The sequence below is a fragment of the Simochromis diagramma genome, unplaced genomic scaffold, assembly GCF_900408965.1.
Source record: "Simochromis diagramma unplaced genomic scaffold, fSimDia1.1 OVJJ01000816.1, whole genome shotgun sequence".
NCBI lineage: Eukaryota > Metazoa > Chordata > Actinopteri > Cichliformes > Cichlidae > Simochromis > Simochromis diagramma.
In genome coordinates this window covers 15,175,033-15,187,655 of record NW_024386908.1, presented here as the reverse complement: position 1 = coordinate 15,187,655, position 12,623 = coordinate 15,175,033, and the positions used below count along the sequence as shown (strand labels likewise).

The 12,623-nt window shown below is 40.1% G+C and overlaps 1 protein-coding gene across 1 annotated transcript; it reads right to left on the bottom strand.

Moving 5' to 3' along the window:
* Window positions 1-25: 25 nt before the first annotated feature.
* On the bottom strand, window positions 26-4,467 carry pmch (pro-melanin-concentrating hormone). Its single transcript, XM_040035885.1, has 3 exons — window positions 3,500-4,467; window positions 267-408; window positions 26-143 (listed from the first exon to the last, which is right to left on the bottom strand). The coding sequence occupies exons 1-3, from the start codon at window positions 3,728-3,730 to the stop codon at window positions 94-96; spliced, it is 423 nt and encodes a 140-aa protein (XP_039891819.1). The 5' UTR covers window positions 3,731-4,467; the 3' UTR covers window positions 26-93.
* Window positions 4,468-12,623: the final 8,156 nt, after the last annotated feature.

Here is a 12,623-nt window from a genome sequence, read left to right as displayed (position 1 = left end):
CTTTTATTTTGTTTTCCATGTTTGTCTGCTTTATTTCCTACAAGCAAATTAATCTTCTTATACCATACAGGAGGAAACATTCATTGACGTCGCTCATGCTTCCCAGCAGGGCCGGTACACTCTTCCAATCATACATCGCAGCACTAGGTTAGGAAAGGAAACCACATAGAGCAGTTGAGTTTATATGGCTTTTTTTTTTTTTTTTTTTTTTTTTTTTTTAAAAAAGAGTTTATTTTCCAAGAAATGCTGGTTTTCCATATGCTTACCGTCAAGGTCGGTATCTCTGCGATCTATCTTCACGCTGTACTCGGCAGGAGTGTGGCTCAGGCTTCGATCTGCGAGTAGAGGAAGGCTCCGAGTGAAGGCCGGGTTCAGCCCTCGAACACTGTGCCCTTTCAGCCTTGCATCCTGAAAAACATCATATTGATCAGTGATTACATGTGACACCCGGAGCCCACACACACATTCCCGTACTGTAGGATGTGAACTCTGGATGGTCAGGTTGCAGGAACAGCTTTTAAAGATTATCCTTTTTACTTGTAGTACAGGTGTTGGATCTGCTTTTACCAGCTGATCCAAGCCACAAGAACCCCAAATGGAAGAAATGTGTTCCCTCATTTTTTACTATATCACAGTGGCCCGTTTTCTTCCACAGCTCCGGTTCGCCCAGATGTCTTTGTCTCCATCGTGGCTGCCTGTTTCCCATTACCACAGAGATAACCACCCTGTTCATAACACACAAGACGCAGTCTGCAGATAAACCTTTTACACATCGCAGCTAAACATTTGGGGGAAACACTGATATATCGTCATTCTTCCCACTGAGAGTCCAATAAATCTTTATAGGCTTGTGATCATTTGACCTTTTCGCTTAATAGTATTTCCCAGTTTTCCAGCGTTGCCGTAAAATATTTTTATAGATGTATGTGAAGTATTGACTTAACAGTAGAAGCAAGGACGGTGGCCAATTGAAAGGGGTCAAGTATTCAGTCACAGGATGGAGATAATGTGCTCTTTGTTGTTGAACTATGGTTAGCTGAGGTTGTTATGAAAAGAAATCTCATACAATGAAGATTTATGAGGCATGACCGTCACTGGCAGAACAGTGTTAGGCTGAATGACAGTGGATAGTTTGCTGTTAAGTTAATTTGATCCAAAAAAGAATCAAAATCGCTGGTTATAATTTTCTTTAAGCACTAATTATAGTGCTTACCCTAGGGGTGTCAAACATAAGGCCTGGGTGCCAGAATATATCCAGCCCACTGTGAATGAATGAAAACGTTATATTTTCTAATTACAGGACAGTCTGTGCAATGAACTTCCATAACTTTTTTTTTTTGTCATTTTACACATTTAGCACATAGTTTCACAGGTCCACTCTACTTTATATCAAAGTGGGCTCGGTATGTGGCCCACAATGTCAAGTGATCTTGACATCCCTGTTCAGGAGAGTGTAAGACTATGTTTACGTGGGGATTCGGAGCAGGGTTGGTCTTTGGTTAAATAGCCTTTTAGTATTGTGAAAAGTGGACCTTTAATTGTTTTTTCCATATTTTCTGTGGGTGTGTAATAAAAATTAGGGGCAGCAATCAAAAGAAGGCTGGCTTAAACAGTTGGGGAAAAGGGCTGCAATGGATGTACGTAGTATGTACATGGGTATTTTGGCCTTTTGTCAACAATGAAAATTTAGATTTTTTTTCTTGCAACATCAATGGTGTGGAACTTTACCTCCTTTTCTAATGTCAGACAGTGCAGTGCATTGTTATTTATTGACTTTTGACTGGCCAACTTTTCTTCTCGGTTAGGGTTATATGCCTACCTCTTGCTTTGCCATATTCTTGACAGACCTTGAGGTAATATTTTTCATTTTCATTTCAAAGGAGCTATTCCCTTGTGTGGATATAGCCTCACGTGCACAGCTTTTTAAGCAGTATTTTGAACTGTGAGCAACTCTAGTCAACTTCAAGAATAAAAATGAACTATACCTAATAATAATAATAATAATACGTTATATTTGAGGGCGCGTTTCTAATACCCAAGGTCACCTTACAAAGAGAAGAAAATATCAATTCATTATTTCCAAACCAAAAATCAGCATATATCAGTCTCTTGTCCATAGATTCACTCAGAAATACTGTCTCAGATTAACATAGACCAACACTGATTTTGCAATATTAGTAATTATATTCCAGGAAGAGTGTGTTTTTGTTACAAGCTCCTTTGTTTTGTGGGGACGTTTGGGAAAATTAGAATCCTTTATGGGAACAATGTAGAAGCAGGGGTGTCAAACATAAGAAGCGGCCTGGCAACTCTAATCCGGCCCACTGGACAACTTTGGAAAAAGTGAATGAGGGCATAGGAAGACTATTAATTGTCTATATATATATATATATATATATATATATATATATATATATAGTGAGAGAGAGAGATAAATTTTTAAGTTTTAAAGCATTTCTTATTCAACAGGGCCACCTGTACAGGCTTTTATTCTACATCAAAGTACTTGACAATTACCTACACAGTTATAGTTTTATATAAGTTTTTTCATAATCCAATATAGAAATTTCTGGATATTTTTTACAAGAATTAATGAACGCTTTCTCCTTTATAGTTAGAGAACAGTCTGGTAATTTTAGCTACCAGAACTTTTGCTGTAATTTTACACATTTATTTTTTACAATACAAGCACAAAGAGTCAGGCTGCCACAACATCTTTTATTTTCCATGTAGAAAAACTAAGACGTGTAGTTGAAATTGCACTTCTTTTCCTTACATTAAGGTATCTCGGGCATAAAACATGTAGTTAAAACTATATGAAATTTCACTGGTCTCCCCCACTTCAGATCAAACTGGACTGTATTTGGCCCACGCTGTAAAATTAGTTTGACACAGAGGTTTCTGGGCTAACTTCACCTACTTCAAAGGCGCATGGACATCTGCTCAGGTTTAAGTTCCAGCAACACTTGTACTACAAAGAACTACTTTAATACTTCTTAATAAGAGTTACTGGACCTTCAACCAATTCAGAATCCTTTATAACATAACCATAATGATTGACACCTGATTATTATCAGGATCAGCGTAGTAAAAATTATTGTATATATTGTATATTGAGTACAATTCAAATATATTACTGTAAGAAAAATGTTCTTTCTTCAGTTTAAATCAATTTTGTTTATATAGTGCAAAATCCCTTCAAGGCATTATATACTTTATATTGAAAGGCATAGACCCCTACAATAATACAGTCAAACGAACCCCTTTGAAGTCAAGCAGTTGACAACAGTGAGGAGGAAAAACACTCTTTTCATACAGAAAGAAGCCTCCAGCAGAACCAGGTTCTGGGAGGGGCAGCCATCTGCCCACACCATTTGGGGTTCAGGGGAAAAGGAAAAGAAATGGGAGATCTTGTCTCCACTGTGCGATAACAATAAAGGCTAAAAAGTCGCAACAAAAAGGAATAACGTTAATGCATGATGAAAGTTGCAACACTTACCGAGATGATGATTGTTGGGTTCCCATCTTCATCCCTGATTCGGCGCTGCCTGAACACTGGTGGGATCACAGCGGGCTCAGAGATCGACTCGTCACCCAGTATCAAACCCAGGCTGTCTTCTTCTGTTGTACCATCCTCTGCATTAGTTGCAGGCATGGCTACGGTGACTGAGTGGCTGCTCAGCTCAGTGAAAAGCAGCAGAGTTAAGAAGACAGAGTAGACAGAGATCATGGTATCTACAATGTTTATTTCTTAAGACTTTCGCCAGTTGAGCCTTGCCTTAACAACTGGTATGATTGGACTTTAAGCTGCTTTATATATTGAGGGAGAGAGCATTTTGCTGCCAGCTCACAATTGTTTAATGTACAAAATCATCATCATGTCTCCCATAGGGACACATCAATGTATAAGATCAAAGGTCACAGGAGATGTGGTATAAGTCCATTAATAGGGAAGCAAAAGGTGACAAACTTCATTTAGTACATTTAAAGATTTGGCGAATTAAGGTTATTAAAGATGGGGAAACATGGTGTGCTATAATTTTAACCACATTAAAGAACTCGGGGAAAGAAGGCTCATAGAGGGTCAAAGGGCAGGAACTGATTCAAATCTGTCCCTTCAAAATCCGCATGTTGAAATTAACCCAGCAGGTGATAAGATGGAGACTTGCTGCAGTAAGAAAGACAACTCACACAGGGAGTCTTTCAGAGGTATCAGTGACTTAACAAGATCCCCATCAACAAGGTGCTGTCGCCTCCAGACTCAGGTAAAAAGGCACCTACTTAGATTATTTGTCTGGTATCACCAATCACTATTATACCTTCTTGCCAAGACTTTGAATAGAAGAAGTCTGTTAGTTGAACTTGGCTCAAAGACGGAAAATAGGCTGAAATGGCCAGCATATTCTGTTTGATGAAAACAAAAGTCATGTCAGCTTATCTAAAAGTCACAAATTTAACAATATATCTCTTTTGTAAATTCTGGAGGAGGGGTTCATCTTATTTATAAGGAGACTAAACCCACAGGTTGCTTGTGCAAGCTCTTATTACAAGTTTTATTTAAAGTTATGTTTTTGTGGCCTCGTTAGCTGGTGCGAGTACAGTGTGTTCTGATGTGGTCACTTTTACATGGTTTTGAGCCAGGTTGGTCATTTTATCTTACAATTTAAAAGGAGAACATTTTTAGGCAAACCACATAGTTTATGTTCCTTAATCTAACCAAAAAAGTCCAATTAAATGGCAAGTGAAAGTTTATCTTAAAAGAGGTTGAGCTCAAGCCTCCTAGTTAACCTGGGTTAGGGTTAGCATTCTTCTTCTGTTGCCTCTATATCACCAGCCAAGTGAAAGCAATTCTCTTTGTTGTTTAAAGAATGTTTATATTGGTTATTTTGAAGCTATATTTTAAAAAAAACACCACCCCAATCTGATTGTTTTGCTTGAAGACGGGTTTTTTAATCAATGCTTTTCCAGTAGTTCTGGGAATCGGGAGTACACCTCTTAAATCAAGATTGCAAGTGCCTCAAGAACTATTTGCTGGGTTTCCATGTAATCTTGTGCAGGCACGTGGCTTCTGGAAAACTGATTCTTCTGATTTTGGTGACATTTGACAGAGCAAGCATGCAAACAGCTCTCTGTAGAAGTCACTAATGGGGTCCTTTCACACCTTATTGTTTACTTGTTGCCTTCAAGGTTTCCAGTTGATGCAAACCAAAATTACAGATGTGAAGCACCCCTGCGAACAAAGACCTTAACCTTGGTCCAACAAAAAATGGTGGTTGTGGTATGAAATATGGTGTTCAGAAGGTTTTGATGTTCACACAAATCAGAGAAAGTTAAAATAGTTAAAGTAGCCTGTGGTTTGAAAATGTTGTCATGGTCCTGTACTGTTCAGGGGATTTTCCCCATGCTTTTTACTGACATAGCTCTTTAGGTAAAGGATGGGTTTGACCTGTAGATGGAGTCTCCTGTTCGTGCCCATTCCTTGACCTGTTCCTCATCTCCTATCTGAACTTAAAGACCAACTAAAACATCCGATCTCTGCCATATTTTTGTCAATAGTAGAGCAGCATTCAGGCTTCTCTATGGCTCCTGTAATTTCCAAAGTTCCATCCTGTGCTAACGTCTTTGATATCTTGTTCCGTAGTCCGTAGCCCCTGAAAAGCTGAAGAGTTCACTTTCTGCATGTATCACTTACCTCTTTCTATCATGCTGATCTGGCTCATTTGGAAAGTCTTAGTTAAGTACTCACCTCTCAAACCCACCTGCCCGTCCATCCTCCAGTCGTTCCACCCTGTTGCTCTCACTTTGGACTCTTTAAGTAAAAACTCACTCTAGTCCAAATAATCAGTTACAAGCTCAAAACAGTGCCTCGACTAATTTTGTTCTCTTCACTCCTATTGCAGCCAGTCCTAACACTCCTTTGTAGGCTGCAATGTCAAGTTTATCTTGACATTCCAAAGTCATAAAAATCATTAACTGTTGTGTTTTGGGTCATGCTTTATGATCCGCCAGTTACTGTTGCCTATAAAGATCATGGTACATGTAAATAGTCCATCCATCCATTTTCTTTACCTTATCTGTACTGTAGTGACAGCTGGCTAAGTAGTGTCCTTTTGACAAACAACATTTTCCAGTCTTCTGGTAGTTCCCAAAGGAAATCCCAGACTTTTTTAAGATATATAACTCCATGGAGTTCTGTGTCTGCCCTGGATGTCCCCCTATGTGGGTGAAACAACTCAACCTATTTTAATTAATGCTAGGTTTTCTCCAGGGTAAAAAAGGAGCCAAGGTATTAAAGTACATTCCTACAATATGATAAAAAAAAAGTAAGCCGAATGATAAAGAAAGAACAGCGCTATACAAAAGGCCAAGAAAAGGAATCCTTTGCTTCACTTGTTGCCGTTCATTCAAACGCCAATCCGGTCGTTAAGTCTGACGTCACTAGCCGTGTCTGGGCCTAAACTCCACTGCAGGTCCATATATCAAACGATCACTATGGCATTACTGAGAGTTGAAAAACTGTCTAAAGTCTTTCATCTTTAATAAAATGATCAGCGTTCTGCTCTACCAGGTGTAACAATTGTGTTTAACATCCAGGAATCCACGAAAACGGAATTTATGACATTTAATGGAGTTAGAAGTTAGCAGGAAGTTAGCTCGCCAGCTTCTATCTAAATACAATATAGCATGTCCTGACTGCGGGGTTTTGGAAACAAATTAAAACGTACAGCTGTTATCACTTCCAACATAAATGAAGACAGAAAACTAAACAGCAGTGACGTTTGTAGGGTTACTGAAGTTTGGCTAGCTGGTATATAATGATGTGCTACGTGACCGCTAGCGACACAGCTATGTTAGCATAATATAAACAAGCTAACTTTTTTTCCACTCAATAAAAGTTAACGTGAGTGTTCTCGGTGGTCAGGAACGAATGTAATCGCATGGCAGGATGCTGTAAAAGCACCAAACTTCAGCCAGGAGAACAACTGAGATAATCCATCCACAATACAAGGTTAGTCATTCATATACTGCTCAGTGTTGCCAACTCCTCAGTAAGGAAAATCACTATTGGTTGTCCTAGAAGTCGCTAGAAGTCGCTAAATGACGTCATCGCCTAATTTGCATAATTGGTCATGCTAATCTAATTGTAACCTATGTTGTTGGAGAGAGAAATAACATCGTGGAAGAGACATAAAGTGAGTAAAAAACGTCCTAAATGCATTTAGAGTTTATTTAGAACTACAAATTAAATTTCTTTTAGCAATTATTGTTTTTTTTTAATGTCACAATTCCATCCCTGCTCCTTCACCCGGGCTTGGACCGGCAAAAGTGACCCGAAATAGGCACTCTGGTGGAGTTACTTTGTGTCTGTGTGTTTATAAGTAGTTTTAAACCTTGTGATCCACAAAACAGCATAAGAGTAAAAGAGTAAAAGAAGAACTGACTGCGTTACAGCACCCGCTGCTTGTTGAGAGTAAAAGCGATACGCGCTTTCACATCTTTGTCGCTAAGGGGTCTGAAAACTCCCTAAATATAGCGACAAAGTCGCTAAGTTGGCAACACTGATACTGCTGCATGGGCTGGGCTGCAGTTACATCCTAAGGTTTTAAATACTGAGCTTAAATAAATGATTAGCGGTAATAAAAGCCGAGGGAGGTCAACAGTGATCACTGACTGTTTTAGGAGCTTTTTGAGATTAAATAGAAGAAAATACAAAACATTAAACATGTTAACAACACAAAAGCCATATTAAACACAGGCTACTTTAGGCCCGGAAGTAGGATTCGTCATGTCATCACTTAACGACCGGATAGAAGGCAAGTGGCCAAATTGACAAAACGCTGATGTCATACTTTAAGGTGTAAATAGGTCATTTGTGAGAGTGAAAACAGCTGGTTTAGCTGTTTTCACTCTTTATGCTAAGCTAAGCTAACCAGCTGCTGGCGGTAGCTTTGTATTTACCATACTAATCAGAGTGGTGTCAGGTGTTAGTGGGGTCTTCTCATCTAACTCTCATCAAGAACGCAAATAAGCGACCTGTCAAACGTTTTGTTTAAAGGAGAATTTGATCTGCAATAGCCCTGTGATCAAGCCTCCAGGCCGTTTGATCACAAGCTCTCACACCAAGGTGCTGACCATCAGCTGACAATAAAGGCGGAGGCAAGCAAAAATGTTGACATAACGCCTGGTAGGCTTCTTCTCAGCTCAAAGGGCTTACCTTATTAATATCACAGGAGCCGTGGAGCAGGGAATGGAGAACCAGGACATGAATAATAGCGATTGAACTCAGCTGAAGTGATTTTACTTGGAGCGGTCAGCCTTTATTTTGTAAGTATTATTGTTGGAGGGCGAGGACTTCTACTGAAGGACTGAACTTGTCCACAGGGGCACGGCCGTTCCAGCAGAAGCACAACTGAACTTGTGAGCTTCGTGCTCTGTTGTTGTAACCTTTCCCGCTCTTTCTTTCTGATAATGTATCCCTCCCTTTTCCCATATTTATTCTTATAGAGGGTGCATTCATGGACAGTGGATGGACTGGGAATTCAAAGCAAGTCCACCTGATTCATGAGCCTCTGGGCTCTGTCAGCTCCCCTGGCACTTGCCGAGAGGAATCAACGAACTCTGAGCTGTGGTGAAGGTCTCTCTATCTGGTAACTGCGTTTTTCACCCAGTCCGAATTTCTAAGAAATCATTACCATAATTCTGTAACAAAGAACATTAGTAGAAAAGCCAAGAGTCAAATAATCTTATGAAGACCAGATGTGATTCAGTGGGTATCCATGAACATTATTTACTAAATCCTTATGTTTCCACAACACCGCTTGTCAAATCTTCAACTCATGCCAGCAAAGTTTATTCAACTACTGACTGCAGTTGGTCTTGTTTGTATGCGCTTGTAATTGCATCCAGATCTGATTCGGTCTGTGCGTCTTTTAAATTTTGAGCTCGGTTAAGCTGCAGAGTGTTTTTATCAACGGCTTTGTCAGCTGCTTGCATCACCTGTCAGTTGCCGGTGCTGTATTTCAATCACACCACCTACATCTTTGTGCGTACACGAGACCTCATAATAAGACTGGGCTCTATGACATCAGTAGCAGCATTGTTTAATAGTCCTTCGGGGTACAGCATGTTATTTCCTCGTCCTGTATTAACACGCTGCCTTTCATCACCGACACTCATCTTCTAATGAAAAACAAAAAAGAAAGTAAAAGGCAAACACTGTTGCAGTGCAGGGGAAGCTCCGGTTCCAAGGAAATCTGATGCTTCGTCCAGGATGCTTCACATCTATGTGTGTGTCTTGAGCTGTGCCAGAGGCCGGCGTGCTGCATTCAGCAGAGATGCGGGTGCAGAAGAGGGGGGGATTGCATTTTGGGCAGGATTTTTTTTTTTTTTTTTTTTTGCCCAGAGAACAGACCATGGTTTCCTGGAACAATGCAGCTGATGAGAGCCTCTCCAAGGAAAATAAGGCTCTGACATCATGGGTTCTTAAAGCACACAGCTGAGCCAACACTCTCTCCTGCTATAATCAAGTCTCAGTGAATTTCCACTGTTGACTGAAATTGAGAGAAAGAGAATCTCCAATTCTGAAGCTTTACATGGGTTTTTTTGAATACATTCTTTAATCTAGCTGCTAATATTCTTGAGTTAGCACCGTGCTCTTGCACTTTGCACTGCATTTGGCTTGCAGTAGCAATCAAATTACACACAGGGCTACTTGTAAATTTCTCATGGTAAACTCATCATTTTCCAAGACTGGATTTTTACCTCCAAAATGTAAAAACATTTAAGATTAAAGACAAAAAATGCTGACAACAGCAAGGAGCAAAAGTTAGAACTCGGTGAAGTGAAATCCTGGGTGTCCTTTTGGAAAAAAATGGATGGTGGGAGACTGATGAGGCCTTACAACTTCTTTTTTTCTTTTTTGTAAAACAACCAGCAGAATAAGTAGTAAAATTGGTGAGGGTAGTAAAACAGACCACAAGGTCATTCAAAAGACAATTGTGTGCTTAAGATGAGGAGTTGAAGAGTGTGGAGAGATTGTGTTTCAGAGCCCAGTCCAAAATCTGTGTCCTCAGATGCACTGGATCCCGAGTGCACGTAGATCAATGGGAAGAGATTGTTCTTTCCACAACCATCCTGGTTCCTGAGGTTATTCAAACATGTTTGTGTGTTGCACTCTTTTGACTCACCATGTAATACAAAATTAGCCCATATAAGAGTATAAAATGAGCATTTTAAAGACATCCTAACCTTGATATTCACTCCGATAACTGGCTTTCTTTCTCTCCACTGCACACGATCTCTCCAATTTACTTGAACTCTAAATCTTGCAAGCTTGCAACCTGCAATTGTCCCATTAGGGTAAGATAATTGATTCAGTATTAGTCATGGAGAGGGATGAAATAACATCCAGGATGGTCAGGATGACCGGGACCTTGCCAGCGTTCCTGCTGTTTCACATTTTGATCTCCGCTGTCTGCTGAGCGTCAGCCAGAGAGTCAGTTTATCAGGGTTTTATTGTTGCCCCATATACATCAGTTCTTTTTAAAAAAAAAAAAAAAAAATTTTTAAGTGCTGACAACGAGCAGAGCTCAGCGCTGTCACTGTTAGCATCCCCCAATAGAGCTGAGACATGCAGGAAGCGCCACGCCCCTTCTCTGTTTGCTTTGGCAGATCCTGCTGCCTCTTAGGAAGTATCACTTTGTCATTTAGCCCAACCAGATTCATATGCATGGTGCACAAAGCCTCAGCTTGAGTTATGGCTTTATCCATGACCAAAATGTCTTTAAAGATTTAAGAGGGACGAACTTCTACTTTGTAATTATCTGCTGTTTATGTGTCTGACTCCACTGGGTTCCTAATAAAAGCCATATAGATGCTACCAGTGTGATGTTATGTGGCAGGGAGAGTAATGTCTTTACAGGGTTATGTTTCCCCAGAGATTTTTATAAGTAAATACACATGCAGTATGAAAGAACGCTCCAGCCATTTCTGTGATGTTGACAAGTGGTTTATTCAGCAGGAATGGTGAACAGTTTGTCAGTATTTTTTTTATTTTTGTCTACAGAAGGCAATCAAGCACCATGAATAACAGCGCTCCAATCAGACAGTTGTTTTGGACAGTGACCTTCAGGAAATTGTATCATCTCGTATAACACCTCATATAATCATTAATGACTCACACGCTCCCATGATCCAGGCTTTATTGATCATTGCATACCACTGACAAACTGGAATGTTTCATTCATTGTTTGAAGATGGTTGCTGCAGCTTCTGTTTTTTAATGCACAAACTGTATTTCAGGTACCAGAAACATAGTGTGACGGGTGTACTGTTGTTGTAGTGAAATTGAGACAGTGATACCATCATTTGATATTTAATGAACAGCTCATTGGTTTCATTCATGATACAATAATGGTGAGTGAGGCTTCACTTTAATCAAAAAGTCTTTGGTTTATACCATTTATCTGAAGATCTGGGAGGACCAGAGCTGTTCTCCAGCCAGCTTCCTATTTCATTTCTGCTGCCAGGTTGACTAATAAGACAGTTTGCTTAGAATAAACACTAAAGAATATAGCAAATCCACATTATACAACCTTTTTAGAAACAAAAACACACTTTTAAATTAATCTGTGAAAATAAGTTTTAATTGAGAATTGATAACGAATGTTTTGGACAAGATAAATTAAACTCCTGGGTTACTCTTAAAGCCAGACAATGCAATCTTAGTTCAGTTCTCAACATGGGCTAATTTAATTTTTAACTGTAGCTTAAATATGAAGCCAGGTTCAGTAGCCCGTTAAGCTGGGCTTACACTGTGCGATTTTTGGCCCATTTTGAGCTGATTTTTGAGTCGTGCGCCCGTTTTGGTGATCGGCCGATTTTGGCCTTTATCGTCCGTCGTGGATCGTGTAGTATACGTTGGGTAACGAGAAGCGATTAACACCTCACGACCAGCTCCCGATCATCAATCGCTTGGTCGGGAGGATTTCAAACAGGTTTGAAATCCTCCCGACCGTCGTGTCACCGCAGCCGCTCACACTGCGCACACGCAAACACATAAATGTCGGTGAAAAAGACGGAGTAGCACGGCAGTGCAGCGTGTGAGCTGAACACAAGCGATGGAGGCACTTGTAGAACTTTGGAAAGCTCATCCGAGCCTTTTTGATGTGGCCTCACAAAATTATCACGACCATAACAACTGTGAAAATAGTTGGATCTACACTGCTGCTCAGTCACAGCTGATCAATGTTTTTCATTAGCAATTTAGCAAAGTTGATGGTGGTGGTGCATGTCTGTGTGAGTGAAAGACAGAGGGAGAGCGAGCAACAGAATTTCCGTTATAACCTTAATTTTATGGACGCCCAGTGTGAGCACTCAGGTCGCATCAGAGCATCAGGCCGTATGGTGTGAGACCCTGCATCGTGACCGACGAACTTCTAACCTCTGCGAGTCAATCGTGCAGTTTGAGCAGAAGCTGAATAACGCGACTGAAAAAAATCGCACAGTGTAAGCCCAGTTTTAGTTTAGCTTAGCAATGTTAGCTAGGAACAGGGGACAGCTGCCTTGGCTCTGCCCAGAGGGTTTTATTTATTTATTTTTTAAAGCTCCTCTAAAGCTCAGAA

Bases quoted from the DNA above. Each gene is read 5' to 3' on its own strand.
- pmch (XM_040035885.1), bottom strand. From the start codon at position 3,730: ATGATCTCTGTCTACTCTGTCTTCTTAACTCTGCTGCTTTTCACTGAG. The intron at 409-3,499 runs GTAAGTGTTGCA...GATGTTTTTCAG, and splicing joins ACCCAACAATCATCATCTCG to GATGCAAGGCTGAAAGGGCA. The intron at 144-266 runs GTAAGCATATGG...TTCCTAACCTAG, and splicing joins CAGAGATACCGACCTTGACG to TGCTGCGATGTATGATTGGA.